General features: G+C 41.9%; 1 protein-coding gene across 2 annotated transcripts; it reads right to left on the bottom strand.

Annotated features, from left to right (window-relative positions):
* Window positions 1-786: 786 nt before the first annotated feature.
* Window positions 787-17,254, bottom strand: LOC135558212 (G-protein coupled receptor 35-like). 2 transcript variants are annotated; one of them, XM_064991941.1, is made up of 3 exons: window positions 17,070-17,254; window positions 2,507-2,565; window positions 787-1,809 (listed from the first exon to the last, which is right to left on the bottom strand). In XM_064991941.1, the coding sequence occupies exon 3, from the start codon at window positions 1,801-1,803 to the stop codon at window positions 829-831; it is 975 nt and encodes a 324-aa protein (XP_064848013.1). In that variant the 5' UTR covers window positions 1,804-1,809; window positions 2,507-2,565; window positions 17,070-17,254; the 3' UTR covers window positions 787-828. The 2 variants fall into 2 exon arrangements, with proteins under 2 accessions (XP_064848013.1, XP_064848012.1); XM_064991940.1 differs by lacking the exon at window positions 17,070-17,254 and adding an exon at window positions 3,728-3,872.
* Window positions 17,255-17,677: the final 423 nt, after the last annotated feature.

Here is a 17,677-nt window from a genome sequence, read left to right as displayed (position 1 = left end):
CTGACTCAGTTACACCAGCTCTGTCAGGAGGAATGGGCCAAAATTCACCCAACTTATTGTGGGAAGCTTTTGGAAGGCTATCCGAAACGTTTGACCCAAGTTAAACAATTTCAAGGCAATGCTACCAAATACTAATTGAGTATGTAAACTTCTGACCCACTGGGAATGTGATGAAAGCTATAAACGTTGAAATAAATAATTCTCTCTACTATTATTCTGACATTTCACATTCTTAAAATAAAGTGGTGATCCTAACTGACCAGAGACAGGGAATTTTACAAGGATTAAGTGTCAGGAGTTTTGAAAAACAAAGTTTAAATGTATTTGGTTACAACCACACATGGACAGACAGACAGACAGACAGACAGACAGACAGACAGACAGACAGACAGACAGACAGACAGACAGACAGACATACAGACACACAGACACACACAGTCTTGTATTACTGACCTTGTGGTGACACACAATTCAGTACAATTTAAAATCCTATTTTCCATAACCCCTGAACCTAACCCGTACCTTAACCTTAACTCTAACCTTTACCCGTAAAACCTAACCTTAACCTTAACCCTAGCTCCTAACCCTAACCCTAAAACTAACCCTACTGTAGCTCCTAACCCTAAACCTAATTCTAACCCCAACTCTAATTCTAACCTTAACCCTAAACCACCACACCTGTGTTGGGGACTTCTGGTCCCTTTCTCTCTCACACACACAAACAAACCCATACACGCATGCACTCACACACATGCACAGACCCACACATATACACACTTTATTTAAAATATGATTTTAATAAAAGAGATGTCAAAAAGCATGATGACGTTATTCTGGTGGTGTAATACATGGAGGCAGAGAGGGGTCTGATGACTCATTATTGGGGTAGGTGTGTGTGTTCATAGCTTGATTGGTGGTTAATGCCATCTCTGAGCCTCTGTCAACTTCTGCTGATCTACTGGCTTTAGAATAAAACTTTTTCAAAAGAAAGTAATAACTAATGGAATCCAAGAAGCAGTTTGTGGTAGCGATCCATTCACAAACCTGCCAAAAACCATCCCAGTCTAACGTTTCCCAGTGGTTTGTTTTGGCCAGGTATTTCAGCAGAAACCCAAGATGGATGGGGGTGTAGCAAACCACAAAGACGATCAGGTTGACTGTTATAATGCCAATGATGTTCCTCTTCTCCACAGTGGTTTCTTCCTGTACCTTCTCCTTCAGCAGAACCATTATGGTCTGTGTGGAACAGAACACTATATTCAAGAGCGGGAGAAGGTACCCCAGCACTTCTAGAACCGCAAGGAACCCAACAGGCAATGGGATTTCTTTACATCTCTGATAGCATGTAAATAGTTTTTGGGGATGGTTGGCATCACTGAACACACCACATATCATTACTACCGTGACCCATATGGCCCCACACACTGCCACAGCCACCTTCTTTGATCGCCACGCTCTGGTCTGGAATGGGAACTTGACCGCCAGGTAGCGGTGGACGCTGATGGCGGTGACAGTGAAGATACTGGCGTACATGTTGATGTAATGTATTGAGATGAGAAACGTGCAGAAGGGCGTTATGGGCAGACTCTGGAAGGCATCATAGATGCGGAAAGGGAGGAAGAGGATTAGGGCACAGTCGGCGGCTGCGAGGTTCAGCATGTAGATGTGTGTGTCCGTCCACGTGGCCCGTTTGACGAAGAAGACACGTAGAGACGCCATGTTGAGTAGCAGGCCCACCAGAAACACAAAAAGGTAGCTCACACCTTGGAGGATGTGTATGTGGATGGTGTTCGTGTCACACATAGCTACCTGAAGAGAGATTATAAAAAACATGATAGTCATTTACTGTTCTTTTTCTCTGAGTGTAGAATTTTTTTTTGCAGAGTTCACGACCTGCTACACTTGTGAGAAGCAAGACAAGCCACACCCTCAAGACAACTCTCGTTTGCCTTCATTCATGGCCGCTAGCATTTCATAATGAGCATTGATGATAAACTAAGCCAAATCAGGATGTGCAGTTGTCTTTTAATCTGCTCTAATGTGAAGTAAGTTGAGGACAAACACCTTCATTCCGTTTCTTTCACCTTTGGTCTCTTTTCAGATGAGTGCCAATGATTTTATATATATTTTTATTTAACTAGGCAAGTCAGTTAAGAACAAATTCTTATTTACAATGACGGCCTACCCCAGCCAAACCCGGACGACACTGGGCTAATTGTGCACCTCCCTATGGGACTCACAGTCAGATGTGATTCAACCTGGATTTGAACTGTAGTGATGCTTCTTGCACTGAGATGCAGTGCCTTAGACCGCTGCGCCACTCAGGTGTCAAGAATGAAGTAAAGGCAAGGAGAGAATCAGCATCAGACTATTGAGCTGCACTCATAGTAGTAGACTCTCGGTCTAATATGAGTATTTGTGTGCACCAGATCTACAGGAACAATGCGGTTCCTCAGTGCATAAACATAGCTTATTTAGCCAGACAGTCATATAAACAAAATCATACCTGTTATTTCCCCCCTCTTCTTTTTGTCTCTTGTCGGGGTGAAACTGCAGGTCAGGCGTCTACAGTTATAAGGAAATGAGAATTCTGTATGTAAATGATTCATAATGGTGTGGGTTTCCCACTGACTGACTAACGTCTCTGCAAAACCACAAATAGGTTCTCTTTTAAAATTGTTCACCAAAGCACAGTATTGCACAGTGAAATACATCTTTGATACATTGCAAATATTGTCAGTAGATTGGATTATCACAATATACTGTTGTTGTTAAAGTGAAAATGTGACATTTACACTATTCATACCCTTTGACTTATTCCACATTTTGTTGTGTTACAGTCTGAATTCAATATGGATGAAATACTCAAACAAAATTCTCACCCATCTACACACAATACCCCAATTTTAGCACATGTATTGAAAATGAAATACAAAAATATCTGATTTACATGAGTGTTCACACCACTGAGTCAGTACTTTGTAGAAGCGCCATTGGCAGCAATTACAGCTGTGACTTTCTAGGTAAGTCACTAAGAGCTTTCCACACCTGAATTGTGCAGCATTTGCCCATTATTCTTTTCAAAGGTCTTCAAGCTCTGTCAAATTGGTTGTTGATCATTGCTGGACAACCATTTTCAGGTCTTGCCATAGAATTTCAAATAAATTTAAGTTAAAGCTGTAACTCGGCCACACATGAACATTCAATTGTCTACATGCTTATATAGTTGTAGTGACTGGGTGTATTGATACTCCATCCAACGTGTAATTAATAACTTCACCATGCTCAACGAGATATTCAATGTCTGTTCATTTTCATCTGCGTACCCTTCATTGCAAGAAATCGGAAAACCTCCCCGGTGTGTGTGGTTGAATCTGTGTTTGAAATGTACTGCTCGACTGAGGGACCTTACAGATAATTGTGTGTGGGGTGCAAACTTTATTTAACGTTATGTAACTTTATTTCACTTTATTATGTATTATGTGACTTCTTAAGCACATTTTTACTCCTGAACATATTTAGGCTTGTCATAACAAAGGGGTTGAATGAATATTTGTTTTATTAATAAGCAACAACAAAAAATCCACTTTGACATTATGGGGCATTGTCTGTCGGCCAATGACCCGGAACATCTAAAAGTAATCATTTTTACACACAACGAAATTTGGAAAAAGTGATGGGGTGTAGCCTACATCATTTAATATTTTTAAGACCAAATATTACTCACCTTTCACTTGAACTTTTCTTTTGTCAGAACTTTAGAATGCCTGATTTAGGATCTGAAACTCAGTTCCATGTTCCAATTTTACATGTATTGCTTAAATGCTCGTTTTGGACTTCTGTAAAGTATTGTCTATCTTCCTAGCTTCTATCTAAACCTTGATAGAGGAAGTATATGTCAGTCACATAAAAAGACTATGTGGGGTGATCCAAACCTCAATTTGCATATTTTGCTTTGTGACGGACCGCCTCTCCTGGTTAGGGAGGAAGCAGTGTTGCTATGTCAACAGGGCCGTGGGAGAGTGAAGTATATTTTGGCCAGGGTGTACAGTATTGACCTTTGTCACGTACAGAAAACCACTGGCTGCTCTTTGTGCTCAAACAGAATGATGAAGGTAGAAACAAATGCACTGAGGGTTGTATACATGACACTGCAACAAAATTTCCCCATGGGGACAATAAAGTCAGTAAGTAAGTAAGGGTGTTGTTTCACCAGAATATCTTCAGACGAGAGAGTTTTGCTTTACTCAACTCCCTCCTCTGAAACTGAAATGTTGAAATAATCACTCAACTGTGACAGTTTATGGGTGGTTTACATGTAACTGTATAGGTCATTAGACACTGTAGCCAAGATTTGTGTGATTTTGAAAGGCATAAAATAATGCAAAACTGTATTTTCATCTTGACCCTCTCACCTCTCTTCACATTGAGGCATTTTTCTTTTTGTCTTACACAATATCTCAACAAGGGACAATTTCCGTCTGGAGAGTTGAAGGGGAAAAATGGGTCAGCGGGGAGACGGAAGTAGAGGTCGGAGGTCAGGACTGGAGCACCAGGGGACTGATTGGACAAGAAGAAATTGATTGTCTTCTTCTGAAAGACTGTCTTTCCAGCTCCAATCATCCCCAAAAGCAATGTTGTAAATGGGGTCAGTGTTTCATTCTGGGAAATTAAGAGAATGAAAAGAGAGGTACATTTTTTGACAATTGGAGTGAAAATTGGACCAAGAAATGACCTGTGACAAGCAGCTTTGAAGGAAATAGGTCACACTTTCAAATTGTGTCATTGTGACATTTTCTGGCACTTCTGATTGGAAACAAGTCTCCCATTCTCTCTTCTCTTTCTCCTATTTTTCCTTTTCCTTCTCCTTCTTATTTTCCTTATCTTTCTTTCCCTCTCTCTCTCCCCCTCCCTCTTCCCCTTATCCTCTGACGCTTGTTCAGGCAAACAGCACCCAGCACCCATCAACAACAGTTGCCATGGCTGACTTACTCCTCTATCACTCCATTCTCCATTATTTTCAGTGAGATTTATTTTAGCATTTAATTTCACCATAATTTCAGCTCTTATAGCTTCATCAGGGTGGCATGGTATTTGGCATGGTATTTTACAACCAAGCCAAACAGATGAGGGGAGCAGGACTAACCAGACTAACCAGCCTGTTGATCTGGGATCGTATTCATTTGAATATTTTTGCATTTTGGTCATTTAGCAGATACTCTTATCATTTTCCACCTTTCTCACTCTATGTTTTAGCGTCTCGGAATATGAGTGCTGATCTAGTATCAGTTTAGCCTTTTACAGTAGATCGTGATGAGTAACATAACATGGACAGGGGAGATCTGAACCTATATCAGCAATCCTACAATTGAATACAGCCCTTAAACTAATTTTAATGAAGATGCAACTCGAACCAGGAGAACACAACAACAACAACACTAGAGAATCAGAGCTGGTTACATTTGGCAATGTTTTTTACATTTGGCAATGTTTTTGTATTTCTTTGTTTTGGTTCTCAATCAGGGACAGCTGTCTATCATTGTCTCTGATTGGGAACCATACTTAAGTAGCTTTTTCCCACATGGTTTTTGTGGGTAGTATTTTGTTTGTTTAGTATTTTGCACCTGCCAGGACTGCTTTGGTTTAGTTTATTCACATTGTCATTTTTGTTTCAGTGTTCTGTTTAATAAAAAGTAATGAACACTTAACACACTGCACTTTGATCCTATTCCTCCTCTTCAGAAGACGACACCCATTACACTGTGTCAAGAAGTCAATACCTTTATGGCACAGGTCAGTTTACACTGTTCAAGCAGGTTTGGCAGCAAAATGCCTGGGAAGTACTTTTCAGTACCTACACTACCCTCCACTTACTTTGAAGTATTATTTAACACATTTCAGAACCAATCTCTCTCTATTTCTCTCGTATGTCTGCATGTCTCCTTTCCACATGTGTACATATAAACACAGTCAGCCCTACGGGTTGTTTGTAAACCCTATTATAACACATTTAGAGGCCTTTTGGATGAACACATGGACATGGGCCTCTATATGCTGTAGATAGGTGGACCTTAACCCTACATTTAGGTCACCTTCCCATCTTTGTTCCTGGAAGCATTACCTTAGGCCAAACCACTGACTGTGACTCAAAGCCAACTTAATTAGGCTTTCTACCATTCTGTTCACTGTGTACGTGTCGGTGCCGTGTGTACGTGTGCGCTCTGTGTGTTTGCATGTACAGTATGTACCTGTGTGTGGGTGTGTAATAGACTTTGATGAGAGGAAATTGAGGTTTAGGTGCTGTCAGTGTTTCATAATGTCAACTGGTAGTTTTTACTAAACCTAACACTGTAAGGCTTTAGGGAGTGTGGCTGACTGGATAACCTTGAACCCCACGGCACACAAACTCTCTCCCACTGGACAAAGACGTAAATTCAACGTCTAGTTTTGATTTACATTTGGTTGAGTTGTCAACTAACCTGAATACATTTAGTTGAGTTGTCAACTAACCTGAATTCAACGCGAAATCAACCATAAAATATCCAAATGTCAATCAGTTTTCCACGTTGATTCAACGTCATCACATTGAATTTACTTGTTGAAATTACATGGAAACAAAAGTTGATTAAACCAGTTTTGCCCAGTGGGCTGTGTCCCACATCAGGTCAGGAGGTGAGTTACCATGGAAGGAGTGACGATGCATAGATAATAAACAGCGAGCAGCAGCAGTGGAAAAACAATTGAATGGTGTTGTGCTACTCTGTTGCGGTAAAACCACATGCAGTTATATTGAGGATGACAACATCTAATGCTGGCTTCAACTTGGCTTTCAAAAAAAATAAAAAATGTTCAAATCAAATGTTATTTGTCACATGCGCGAAATACAACAGGTGTAAACCTTACAATAAAAAGCTTACTTCTAGACCTTAATTAACCAAGTTCAAGAAATAGAACTAAGAAAATATTTACAAAATAATCTAAAGTAAAAAAATCAAATCAAATCAAAAAGTAACACAAGAAAATTGCATAACAATAACATGGCTATATACAGGAGACACCGGTATGGAGTCAATGTGCGGGGGTACAGGTTAGTCGAGGTCATTTGTAAAGTGACTATGATTAGATAATAAACAGCGAGTGGCAGCAGTGTAAAAACAATGTAAATAGTCGAGGTGGCCATTTGATGTTCAGCAGCTTTATGGCTTGGGGGTAGAAGCTGTTAAGAAGCCTTTTGGACATTGCCTTGGTGCTCCGGTACCGCTTGCCATGAGGTAGCAGAAAGAACAGTCTATGACTTGGGTGACTGGCGTCTTTGACAATTTTTTGGGCCTTCCTCTGACACCGCCTAGTATATAGGTCCTGGATGTCAGGAAGCTTGGCCCCAATGATGTACTGTGGCGTACGCACTACCCTCTGTAGCTTGTTTGGCCCTGTCCGGGGGTATCGTCGGATGAGGCCACAGTGTCTCCCGACCCTTCCTGTCTCAGCCTCCAGTATTTATGCTGCAGTAGTTTGTGTCAGAGGGCTAGGGTCAGTCTGTTAAATCTGGAGTATTTCTCCTGTCTTATCCGGTGTCTTGTGTGAATTTAAGTATGCTCCCTACAATTCTCTCTCTCATTCTTTCTTTCTCTCTCTCTCTCTCTCTCTCCCTCGACAACCACTGTGATAATTATTATTTGATCCTACCTATGACCACACCTATGAACATTTGAACATCTTGGCCATGTTCTGTTGTAATCTCCACCCGGCACAGCCAGAAGAGGACTCGCCACCCCTTATAGCCTGGTTCCGCTCTAGGTTTTTTCGTTTTTCCTAGCCACCGTGCTTCTACACCTGCATTGCTTGCTGGGGTTTTAGGCTGGGTTTCTGTACAGCACTTTGAGATATCAGCTGATGTAAGGGCTTTATAAACAAATTTGATTTGTAGCGCCTTACAATCAGATGCCGAGCAGTTGCCATTACCGGGCGGTGATGCAACCGGTCCGGATGCTCTCGACGGTGAACTTTTTGAGGATCTGGGGACCCATGCCAAATCTTTCAGTCTCCTGAGGGGGAAAAGGTGTTGTTGTGCCCTCTTCACAACTGTCTTGTTGTGTTGGGGCCATGATAGATCGTTGGTGATGTGGACACCAAGGAACTTGAAACTCTCGACCAGCTCCACTTCAGCCCTGTCGATGTTAATGAGTGTTCAGCACTCTTTTTCCTATAGTTCACCATCAGCTCCTTTGTCTTGCTCACACTGAGGGAGAGGTTGTTGTCTTGGCACCACACTGCCTGGTCTCTGACCTCCTCATCGTTGTCGGTGATCAGGCCTACCACTGTTGTGTCGTCAGCAAACGTAATGATGGTTTTGGAGTTGTGATTGGCCACACTGTAGTGGGTGAACAGGGAGTCCAAGAGGGGACTAAGCACACCCCTAAGGGGCACCAGTGTTGTTGCCTACCCTTACCACCTGGGGGCGGCCCGTCAGGAAGTCTAGGATCCAGTTGCAAAGGGACGTGTTTAGTCCCAGGGTCCTTAGCTTATGGATGAGCTTTGAGGACACTATGGTGTTGATGCTGAACTATAGTCAATGAACAGCATTCTCACATAGGTATTCCTTTTGTCCAGGTGGGAAAGGGCAGTATGGAGTGCCATTAGGTAGCGTCATCTGTGGAACTGTTGGGGCGGTATGCGAATTGGAGTGGGTCTAGGGTTTCCAGGATGATGGTGTTGATGTGAGCCATGACCAGGCTTTCAAAGCACTTCATGGCTACTGACGTGAGTGCTACGGGCGGTACTCATTTAGGCAGGGTACCTTCACTTTCTTGGGCTCAGGGACTATGGTTGTCTGCTTGTAACATGTAGTTATTAGAGGGAGAGGTTGAAAATGTCAGTGAAGACACTTGCCAGTTGGTCCGCGTAAGCTTTGAGTGCACATCTTGGTAATCCGTCTGGCCCCTCGGCTTTGTGAATGTTGACGTGTTTAAAGGTCTTGCTCACATCGGCTATGGAGAGCATGATCACACAGTCGTCCGGAACAGCTGGTGCTCTCATGCATGCTTCAGTGTTGCTTGCCTCGAAGCGAGCATAAAAGCTATTTGGCTTGTCTGGTAGGCTCGCGTCACTGGGCAGCTCGCGGCTGGGTTTCTCTTAGTTGCCCATAATATTTTCAAGCCCTGCCACATCCGACGAGTGTCAGAACCGGTGTAGGATTCAATCTTAGTCCTGTATTGACGCTTTGCCTAGTTGATGGTTCGTCTGAGGGCAAAGCGGTATTTCTAGTAGGTGTCCAGATTAGTGTCTCACTCTTTGAAAGCTGCAGCTCTAGCCTTTAGTTCGGTCCTGATATTGCCTGTCATCAATGGCTTCTGGTTGGGATATGTACGTATGGCCATTGTGGCAACGACGTCGTCGATGCAGCTGGTGACTGAGGTGGTATACTCCCGGAATATATTCCCGTCTGTGCTAGCAAAACAGTCCTGTAGCGTAGCATCCGCCTCATCCGACCACTTCCGTATTTTGCGAGTCACTGGTACTTCCTGCTTTAGTTTTTGCTTGTAAGCAGGAATCAGGAGGATAGAATTATGGTCAGATTTGCCAAATGGAGGGCGAGGGAGAGCTTTGCATGAGTCTGTGTGTGGAGTAAAGGTGGTCTAGTTATTTTTCTCTGGTTGCATATGTGACATGCTGGTAGAAATTAGGTAAAACAGATTTAAGTTTGCCTGCATTAAAGTGTGGGTCCCACGGTACTGGTGTTAAAATAACACATTTGAAAGTGGTAAAGATTTAACTTGGTTGCAGTGTTCCCCATTTTACTGTTCAAATGTTCAAATGAACTAATTTGTGGTGATTGCATATCTCTACTGTAGAATAATGTGCAAGTCTAAAAGGGAAAGGGGATACCTAGTCAATTACACAACTGAATGCATTCAACCGAAATGTGTCTTCCGCATTTAACCCAACCCCTCTGATCAGAACACTTGATTTAGAATAAACTAGACTACTTTGCTTAGTGTTGATGCTGTTATACCCTTTTCAGTGTAAGACATGAACACCTTCAGTGTTACCCATCCACGTCATTTACTCGAAACGGTGCCTGAGGAAGCCCGGCAGCATCATCAAGGACCCCACACACCCCAGCCACAATCTGTTCACTCTCTTACCATCGGGCAGATGGTGCTGAGCATGAGGTCTGATACCAACAGGCTCAGAGACCGTTTCGATCTACAAGCCATCAGACTGATGAACACTTGAACTGGACTGACCACCGGCTCTGATTTTCTGCACCTTAGCACACATGCGCTCACTCACTAATGCACACACCCACCCACCCACCCCCACCCCACACACACACACACACACACACACACACACACACACACACACACACACACACACACACACACACACACCTGCTGCTACCAGACTCTTATGATTGCTAAATACTGCACAATTTAAATACTTTCCCCCTAATCCCCCCTTCCCCAAAACACGTGTAAATATTGGACCATAAATTGTGATGTTCATATTCTTATATTATTTATTATTGTTGTTGCATTGTCGAGAAGGAACCTCCAAGTAAGCATTTTGTTGGACGGTGTATACCATCTGTATCCTGTACATATGACTAATAAAACTTGAAACTTGAAACAGAGATTTCTTTTTGGGGTGTTGTTTTAACAGTGTATGGTGTAAAGCTTAATTTGCATATTTTCCAGGAATCATCTTCTTTTTAGTAAATTGTAGAGTTAAAACTTATGACTGTATTTGTTAGTGACAGAGACATGGTTGATTAATTATTTCATTTTAAAGGCCTGTGGCTTTCACCAAGTGAGCTCCTAGGCGAATGTTATCATTAAAATGTTGTCACTGACGTTATCTTCCGCCCCCTTAGGCTCGTGCGATGGAGGAGACCTTCTTGGACTATTCTCAACCTTGAGAAATTTTGGTGGAATTTTGATATCCCTCTAGTGGTTTGGGGGCTGTGCTTTGGCAAAGTGGGTGGGGTTATATCCTGCCTGATTGGCCCTGTCCGGGGGTACCGTCGGACAGGGCCAATAGAGGGAACGTTTGAACATCTTGAAGAACAATCTGGCCTTAATTGCCACGTAGACTTATCATCTCCACCCAGCACAGCCAGAAGAGGATTGTTCACACCTCATAGCCTACGTCCTCTCTAGGTTTCTTCCTAGGTTCCTGCCTTTCTAGATAATTTTTCCTAGCCACTGAGCTTTTACATCTGCATTGCTTGCTGTTATGCTGGCTTTCTGTATAAGCACTTTGTGACATCTGCTGATGTAAAAATGGCTTTATAAAAATATTTGATTTGATGATTTTATCAATACGTTACATACAGTGTCTTATATTCATCCCCTTTGGCGTTGTTCCTATTTTGTTGCATTACAACCTGTAATTTAAATAGATTTTTATTTGGATTTCATGTAAACGGTCCAAATTGGTGAAGTGAAATTTAAAAATAACTTTAAGGAAACAAGTTACAAAAAAAATTGGGAAAAGAAAATGGAAAAGTGATGCGTGCATATGTATTCACCCCCTTTGCTATGAAGCCCCTAAATAAGATCTGGTTCAACCAATTACCTTCAGAAGTCACATAATTAGTTAAATAAAGTCCACCTGTGCGCAATCTAAGCGTCACATGATCTGTCACATGATCTCAGTATATATACCCCTGTTCTGAAAGGCCCCAGAGTCTGCAACATCACTACGCAAGGGGCACCACCAAGCAAGTGGCACCATGAAGTCCAAGGAGCTCTCCAAACAGGTCAGGGACAAAGTTGTGAAGAAGTACAGATCAGGGTTGGGTTATAAAAAATATCAGAAACCTTGAACATTCCACGGAGCACCATTAAATACTTTATTAAGAAATGGAAAGAATATGGCACCGCAACAAACCTGCCAAGAGTGGGCCGCCCCCCAAAACTCATAGACCAGGCAAGGAAGGCATTAATCAGAGAGGAAACAAAGAGACCAAAGATAACCCTGAAAGGGCTGCAAAGGTCCACAGTAGAGATTGAAGTATCTGTCCATAGGACCACTTTAAGCCGTACACTCCACAGAGCTGGGCCAGAAAAAAGCCATTACTAAAAAGTTAGAAAAATCAAACACGTTTGGTGTTCACAAAAAGGCATGTTGGAGACTTCCCAAACATATGGAAGAATGTACTCTGGTCAGATGAGACTAAAATGTAGTTTTTTTGCCATCAAGGAAAACGCTATGTCTGGCGCAAACCCCAACACCTCTCATCACCCCAAGAACTCCATCCCCAGTGAAACATGGTGGTGGCAGCATCATGCTGTGGGGATGTTTTCATTTACAGGGACTGGGAAACTGGACAGAATTTAAGGAATGATGGATGGTGCTAAATACAGGGAAATTCTTGAGGGATTCCTGTTTCAGTCATCCAGAGATTTGAGACTGGGACGGAGGTTCCCCTTCCGGCAGGACAATGACCCTAAGCATACTGCTAAAGCAACACTCGAGTGGCTTAAGGGGAAACATGTAAATGTCTCGGAATGGCCTAGTCAAAGCCCAGACTTCAATCCAATTGAGAAACTGTGGTATGACTTAAAGATTGCTGTGCACCAGCGGAACCCATCCAACTTGATGGAGCTGGACAGTTTTGCCTTGAAGAATGGGCAAAAATCCCAGTGGCTAGATGTGCCAAGCTTATAGAGACATACTCCAAGAGACTTGCAGCTGTAATTGCTGCAAAATGTGGCTCTACAAAGTATTGACCTTTGGGGGGGATAAATAGTTATGCAATATGTTTTTTGTCTTATTTCTTGTTTTTTTCACAATTAAAATGATTTTACATCCTCCAAGTGATAGGCATGTTGTGTAAAATCAAATGATACAAACCCCCTAAAAAATCTATTTTAATTCCAGGTTGGAAGGCAACAAAATAGGAAAAATGCCAAGGGGGGTGAACACTATAGCATGGCACTGTATATCACAAGGCCTTACTTGTTGGCCTAGTTTTATCCTAACACAGTGGTGTTAAGAAACTGCTGGTATACAGGCCACATCTGGCCTGCAAGTCACATTTTGCTGGTTTGCAAAGTTATTTGTAATTCCTATTGGAATCCAGCCAGAGTTAGGATATCCAACAGATGGAATTTTTATTCACCCGAACCTGCTTTTAGAATGACTGTCAGGGTTAAGAAATTTGAAGAAGAAAAAAATACTACCTAAACCATTTAAACCGGAACGACCATTTCAGTAACAGGTGCAATAGATCTAACTGATTGGATTAGTTTAGAACAATATATGTTATCTATATTTGTGTAGCATAAAATGTATCAATCAATGTACATGCAAAAACACAGATATAGAAAACAATCCCCCCAAAAATCAACCTTCAGCAGAGCGTGCTGTCAAGTTCTGATCTTAGTTCTTTTGTTATGTCTTTGTTTTAGTATGGTCAGGGCTTGAGTTGGGTGGGTTGTCCATGTTCCTTTTTCTATGTTTTGGGATTTATGTTTTTGGTCTGGTATGGTTCTCAATCAGAGGCAGCTGTCAATCGTTGTCCCTGATTGAGAACCATACTTAGGCAGCCCGGTTTCACTTTTGAGTTGTGGGTGATTATATTCCGTGTCAGTGTTTGTGCAACACGGGACTGTTTCGTTTGTTTCGTTCTTTCACTTTGTTATTTTGTAGTGTTCAGTTCAGTTCAGTTGTACATATTAAAATGGACACTTACCATGCTGCAAATTGGTCCGATATCTCTTACTCCTCGTCGGAAGACGAGTGTTACATATGCTGGGAAATATGATAATGATGGGTGTGGTTTTGAATGGACTGTTTTACTCTCCACAGTGTAAAACAATACTCTGGTTATCAACACCAAAACTGGGGGATATTTTACACCACCAAGTGTTAATTTCACTCTTACAGAGTGAACTTAATTCCTGAATCTACACTAGAAATGTTACACTGAAAAATCGACACTGGCCAATTTGCTTTGTAGGGAGAGCGGGGTGGGAACAGTGAATGAGAGAAGGCGAGAAGGACAGATTTAGGGAGGGAGAGAGTGACGCATTTAGGAAGTGAGGGATGAGTGGATTTAGGGAGAAAGGGATGAGAGGAGTGAAGTAGAGTAGAGGATTGAAATTATGGGATTATGGTTTGACTTGGCTAGTACAGTACAGTGGAGATTATGATCATCACAGGGAATGTTGCTGCGGGATTAAGAGTCTAATGACATAAAAACAATCGCAATAGGCATCAGCACACTGTATGGTCAAACAGTAGCAGATGGCCGTTTGCTATTACCTAATTGCTAAACCAAATACTTTCTCTTTTACCAACAGCATAACAACAAACATATCAATGGCATTCAGACTTTGTTTATATTATAAGAGGTGATTGTGAAATGCAAAGCAGAACAAATTTCAGTAGTGTAGACTGCATGCTTGCAACAATAATCCAAAATATTCCATATCAATGTTGATATTCTGTATCAGTGGTGAATGTATGGCTGTAGTCTTATCTTTATTTATTTTAATTTTATTTAACCTTTATTTATGCAAGTCAGTTCATAACCAATTCTTATTTAAAATTACAGCCTACCGAAATTCTGTTTGATTGCCATGCCTTTTTTTCTTTCTTCTTAGATTTTCTCTATATACCTGTCTATGAATATGAATATTTTTATCTGTCACTTGTCTTGTGTATCTGTCTTTCTGCGTGACTATCGCTCTCCCTTCCTGCTCCTCCACACATGTATGTCTGCCTGTTAGCCTTGCTGCGTTTGAAAGTGCCCTTTACACATCAGTATTCCAGTATGGGGGGCTTTCCACCGCTGTATCTAGGTCAGTTGACAGAGACACACCCTTATCTCCCCTTTTTGTGCCTCTCACCCTCTCTTTCCCCTTCTTCACCCGTCTCCCTCCATTTTCTCAGTTTGCTGACTCTGACGCAATGCAGACCTGCTGCAGACTCACGATTCTTCATCTTCTACAAATGTTTTACTCCCTCATTCACAATGATGCAAAAGAGTATGTTATTTAGTTACATTTACCATGCTACACCTGACAATGTTTTTCTAAAAAACATTTTTTTCTTAAATCTAGAAAAATCCACATTTAGAACCCTGACTAAAAGCATTCCTAATTTGCATTCTACTCTAAAAGGAATTTTCATCCCTACTTTTCCTGTATTTACATTGTTGTATAGTTGAAAAAAATGCCATGGTCTCCACCTCCATCATCCATGGGTGTGTGGTAGTGACATCATTAGGCCTGGGCTTCTGGGGATTCAGTCCTGAATATTTTGATGGTTCAATAATAACTATAATTATAACTATAAAAATAAAATAAAAATTCAGTCTGATTTGAGTTTCCATAACCATGCATCACTTGTGCTATGCAGTATTTACTGACAAATTTTCATGCCAAAAATAAACAGCACAATACACTGAGCTAGGCATTAGTAGGTACTGCAAGAAGCCCCACAGGGGTGGACAACTCAAGTCCTCGAGGGCCTGATTGGTGTCACATTTTTTTCTCCATCCTTAGTAAACACAGCTGATTAATCAAATTGAATTTTAAACTGAAGATCATGATTAGGTGATTATTGGAGTCAGGTGTGTTAGCTGGGGCTGGGGAAAAACTGTGACACCAATCAGGCCCTCAAGGACTGCAAATGCCCACCCCTGCAGAGTGCCGTGGTGCCTGCCGTGATTGGTCAAAACTTCACAACACAGTGGACCATTCACGTCCCTTGACCTCTCCCCCACCCCTACAGTGCCTGTTAGATGTCAATGTCATAATTCAGCAAAACGCCTGTCACTTAGTCGGTCTGCAGCATAGAACAGAGTAAATACGGAACTTCTTCCAAAACCGAAAGAGTAGCAAAAAAAGTAAGCAGGTTGAGCACGAGCAGGCAGTAGTGAATGAGGTGGAGGGCGGAACAGCCAGAAATCCAAAGTGCAGCAGCAGCAGAGTTAGCCACAGGTTTGTGCAGGGTTGGTATTAGCTAACCATCTAATCTTCCTCAGCATAATGGTTGGCTAATATGAATAAGATAGTGTTAGCACTCAGCATCCTCAGAGTTATTTAACAGTATATTTAGTGAATGGGCAAGCTAAGGATATTGATACAGTGGGGAGAACAACTATTTGAAACACTGCCAATTTTGCAGGTTTTCCTAATTACAAAGCATGTAGAGGTCTAATTTTTATCATATGTACACTTCAACTGTGAGAGACGGAATCTAAAACAAAAATCCAGAAAATCACATTGTATGATTTTTAAGCAATTCATTTGCATTTTATTGCATGACATAAGTATTTGATACATCAGAAAGAGAGCTGGGACCACAGTCTCAAAGAAAACCATTAGTAACACACTACGCCGTCATGGATTAAAATCCTGCAGCGCACGCAAGGTCCCCCTGCTCAAGCCAGCGCATGTCCAGGCCCGTCTGAAGTTTGCCAATGAGCATCTGGATGATCCAGAGGAGGAATGGGAGAAGATTGTGTGGTCTGACGATACAAAAATAGAGCTTTTTGGTCTAAACTCCACTCACCGTGTTTGGAGGAAGAAGAAGGATGAGTACAACCCCAAGAACGCCATCCCAACCATGAAGCATGGTGGTGGAAACATCATTCTTTGGGGATGCTTTTCTGCATTTGCAATAAAATGCAAATGAATTACTTAAAAATCATACAATGTGATTTTCTGGATTTTTGTTTTAGATTCCGTCTCTCACAGTTGAAGTGTAACTATGATAAAAAATTACAGACCCCTACATGCTTTGTAAGTAGGAAAACCTGAAAATCGGCAATGTATCAAATACTTCTGTCCATTTGTCTGCCATCTCTGTGACAGCGTTGTAGAAGTCACAGCAGAACCCCATGTCCATTATTTTATTCTTCATGCACACAGCAAGCCCACAGTGTTGTGGGAGACATATCCCTTAGGCCTCCATCGGTTCCATTTTCACACTGACATTCAAAGTAATTCCCATTACCATTACACCTACAATGCAAAAGTAAATGTCCAAGATTTGTAAAAGTCTGGGTAAAAAGTATTATTTGGTAATGAAGTGGACAGTCCCGTACTCACTGTTCGCCTGCCCGACAGCTAGCAGTGAGGGGGATGGTGGTTGCCTGTCATGTCACGTCTTGTAGAGCTCCTGTATGCTGCCTCTCTCTGGTCTTAACCTGCCCGAAACCTAGCAGTGAGGCAGATGGTGGTTGCCTGTCATGTCAAGTCTTGTAAAGCTCCTGTATGCTGCCTCTGTCTGCTCTTAACTTTTGGCTCAATGCAACGAATGAAGCTACTTCAAGCTAGGCAAAGCAGTAACGCCTATGCTGACCCTGTCCATTAACAGTGACTAGAGTCAGGAACGGCCGCAGCGTCAACGATTTGAATGGATTTGAATGTCTGAAAAGGAAGGCATAAATAACCTGTCTCCTTTCCTGAGATTTTGAGCACACAAACCATCAGAATCATTGAGAAAAAAACATTACATAACAAAACATAACATAACAGCTACTTCCGGCGCCGACAGAGATGGCTGCCTCACTTTGCGTTCCTAGGAAACTATGCAGTTTTTAGTTTTTTTACGTGTTATTTCTTACATTAGTACCCCAGGTCATCTTAGGTTTCATTACATACAGTCGAGAAGAACTACTGAATATAAGAGCAGCGTCAACTCACCATCAGTACGA

This window comes from Oncorhynchus masou, chromosome 17 (genome assembly GCF_036934945.1).
Source record: "Oncorhynchus masou masou isolate Uvic2021 chromosome 17, UVic_Omas_1.1, whole genome shotgun sequence".
NCBI classification, from domain to species: domain Eukaryota; kingdom Metazoa; phylum Chordata; class Actinopteri; order Salmoniformes; family Salmonidae; genus Oncorhynchus; species Oncorhynchus masou.
This window is presented reverse-complemented; position numbering and strand designations above follow the sequence as displayed.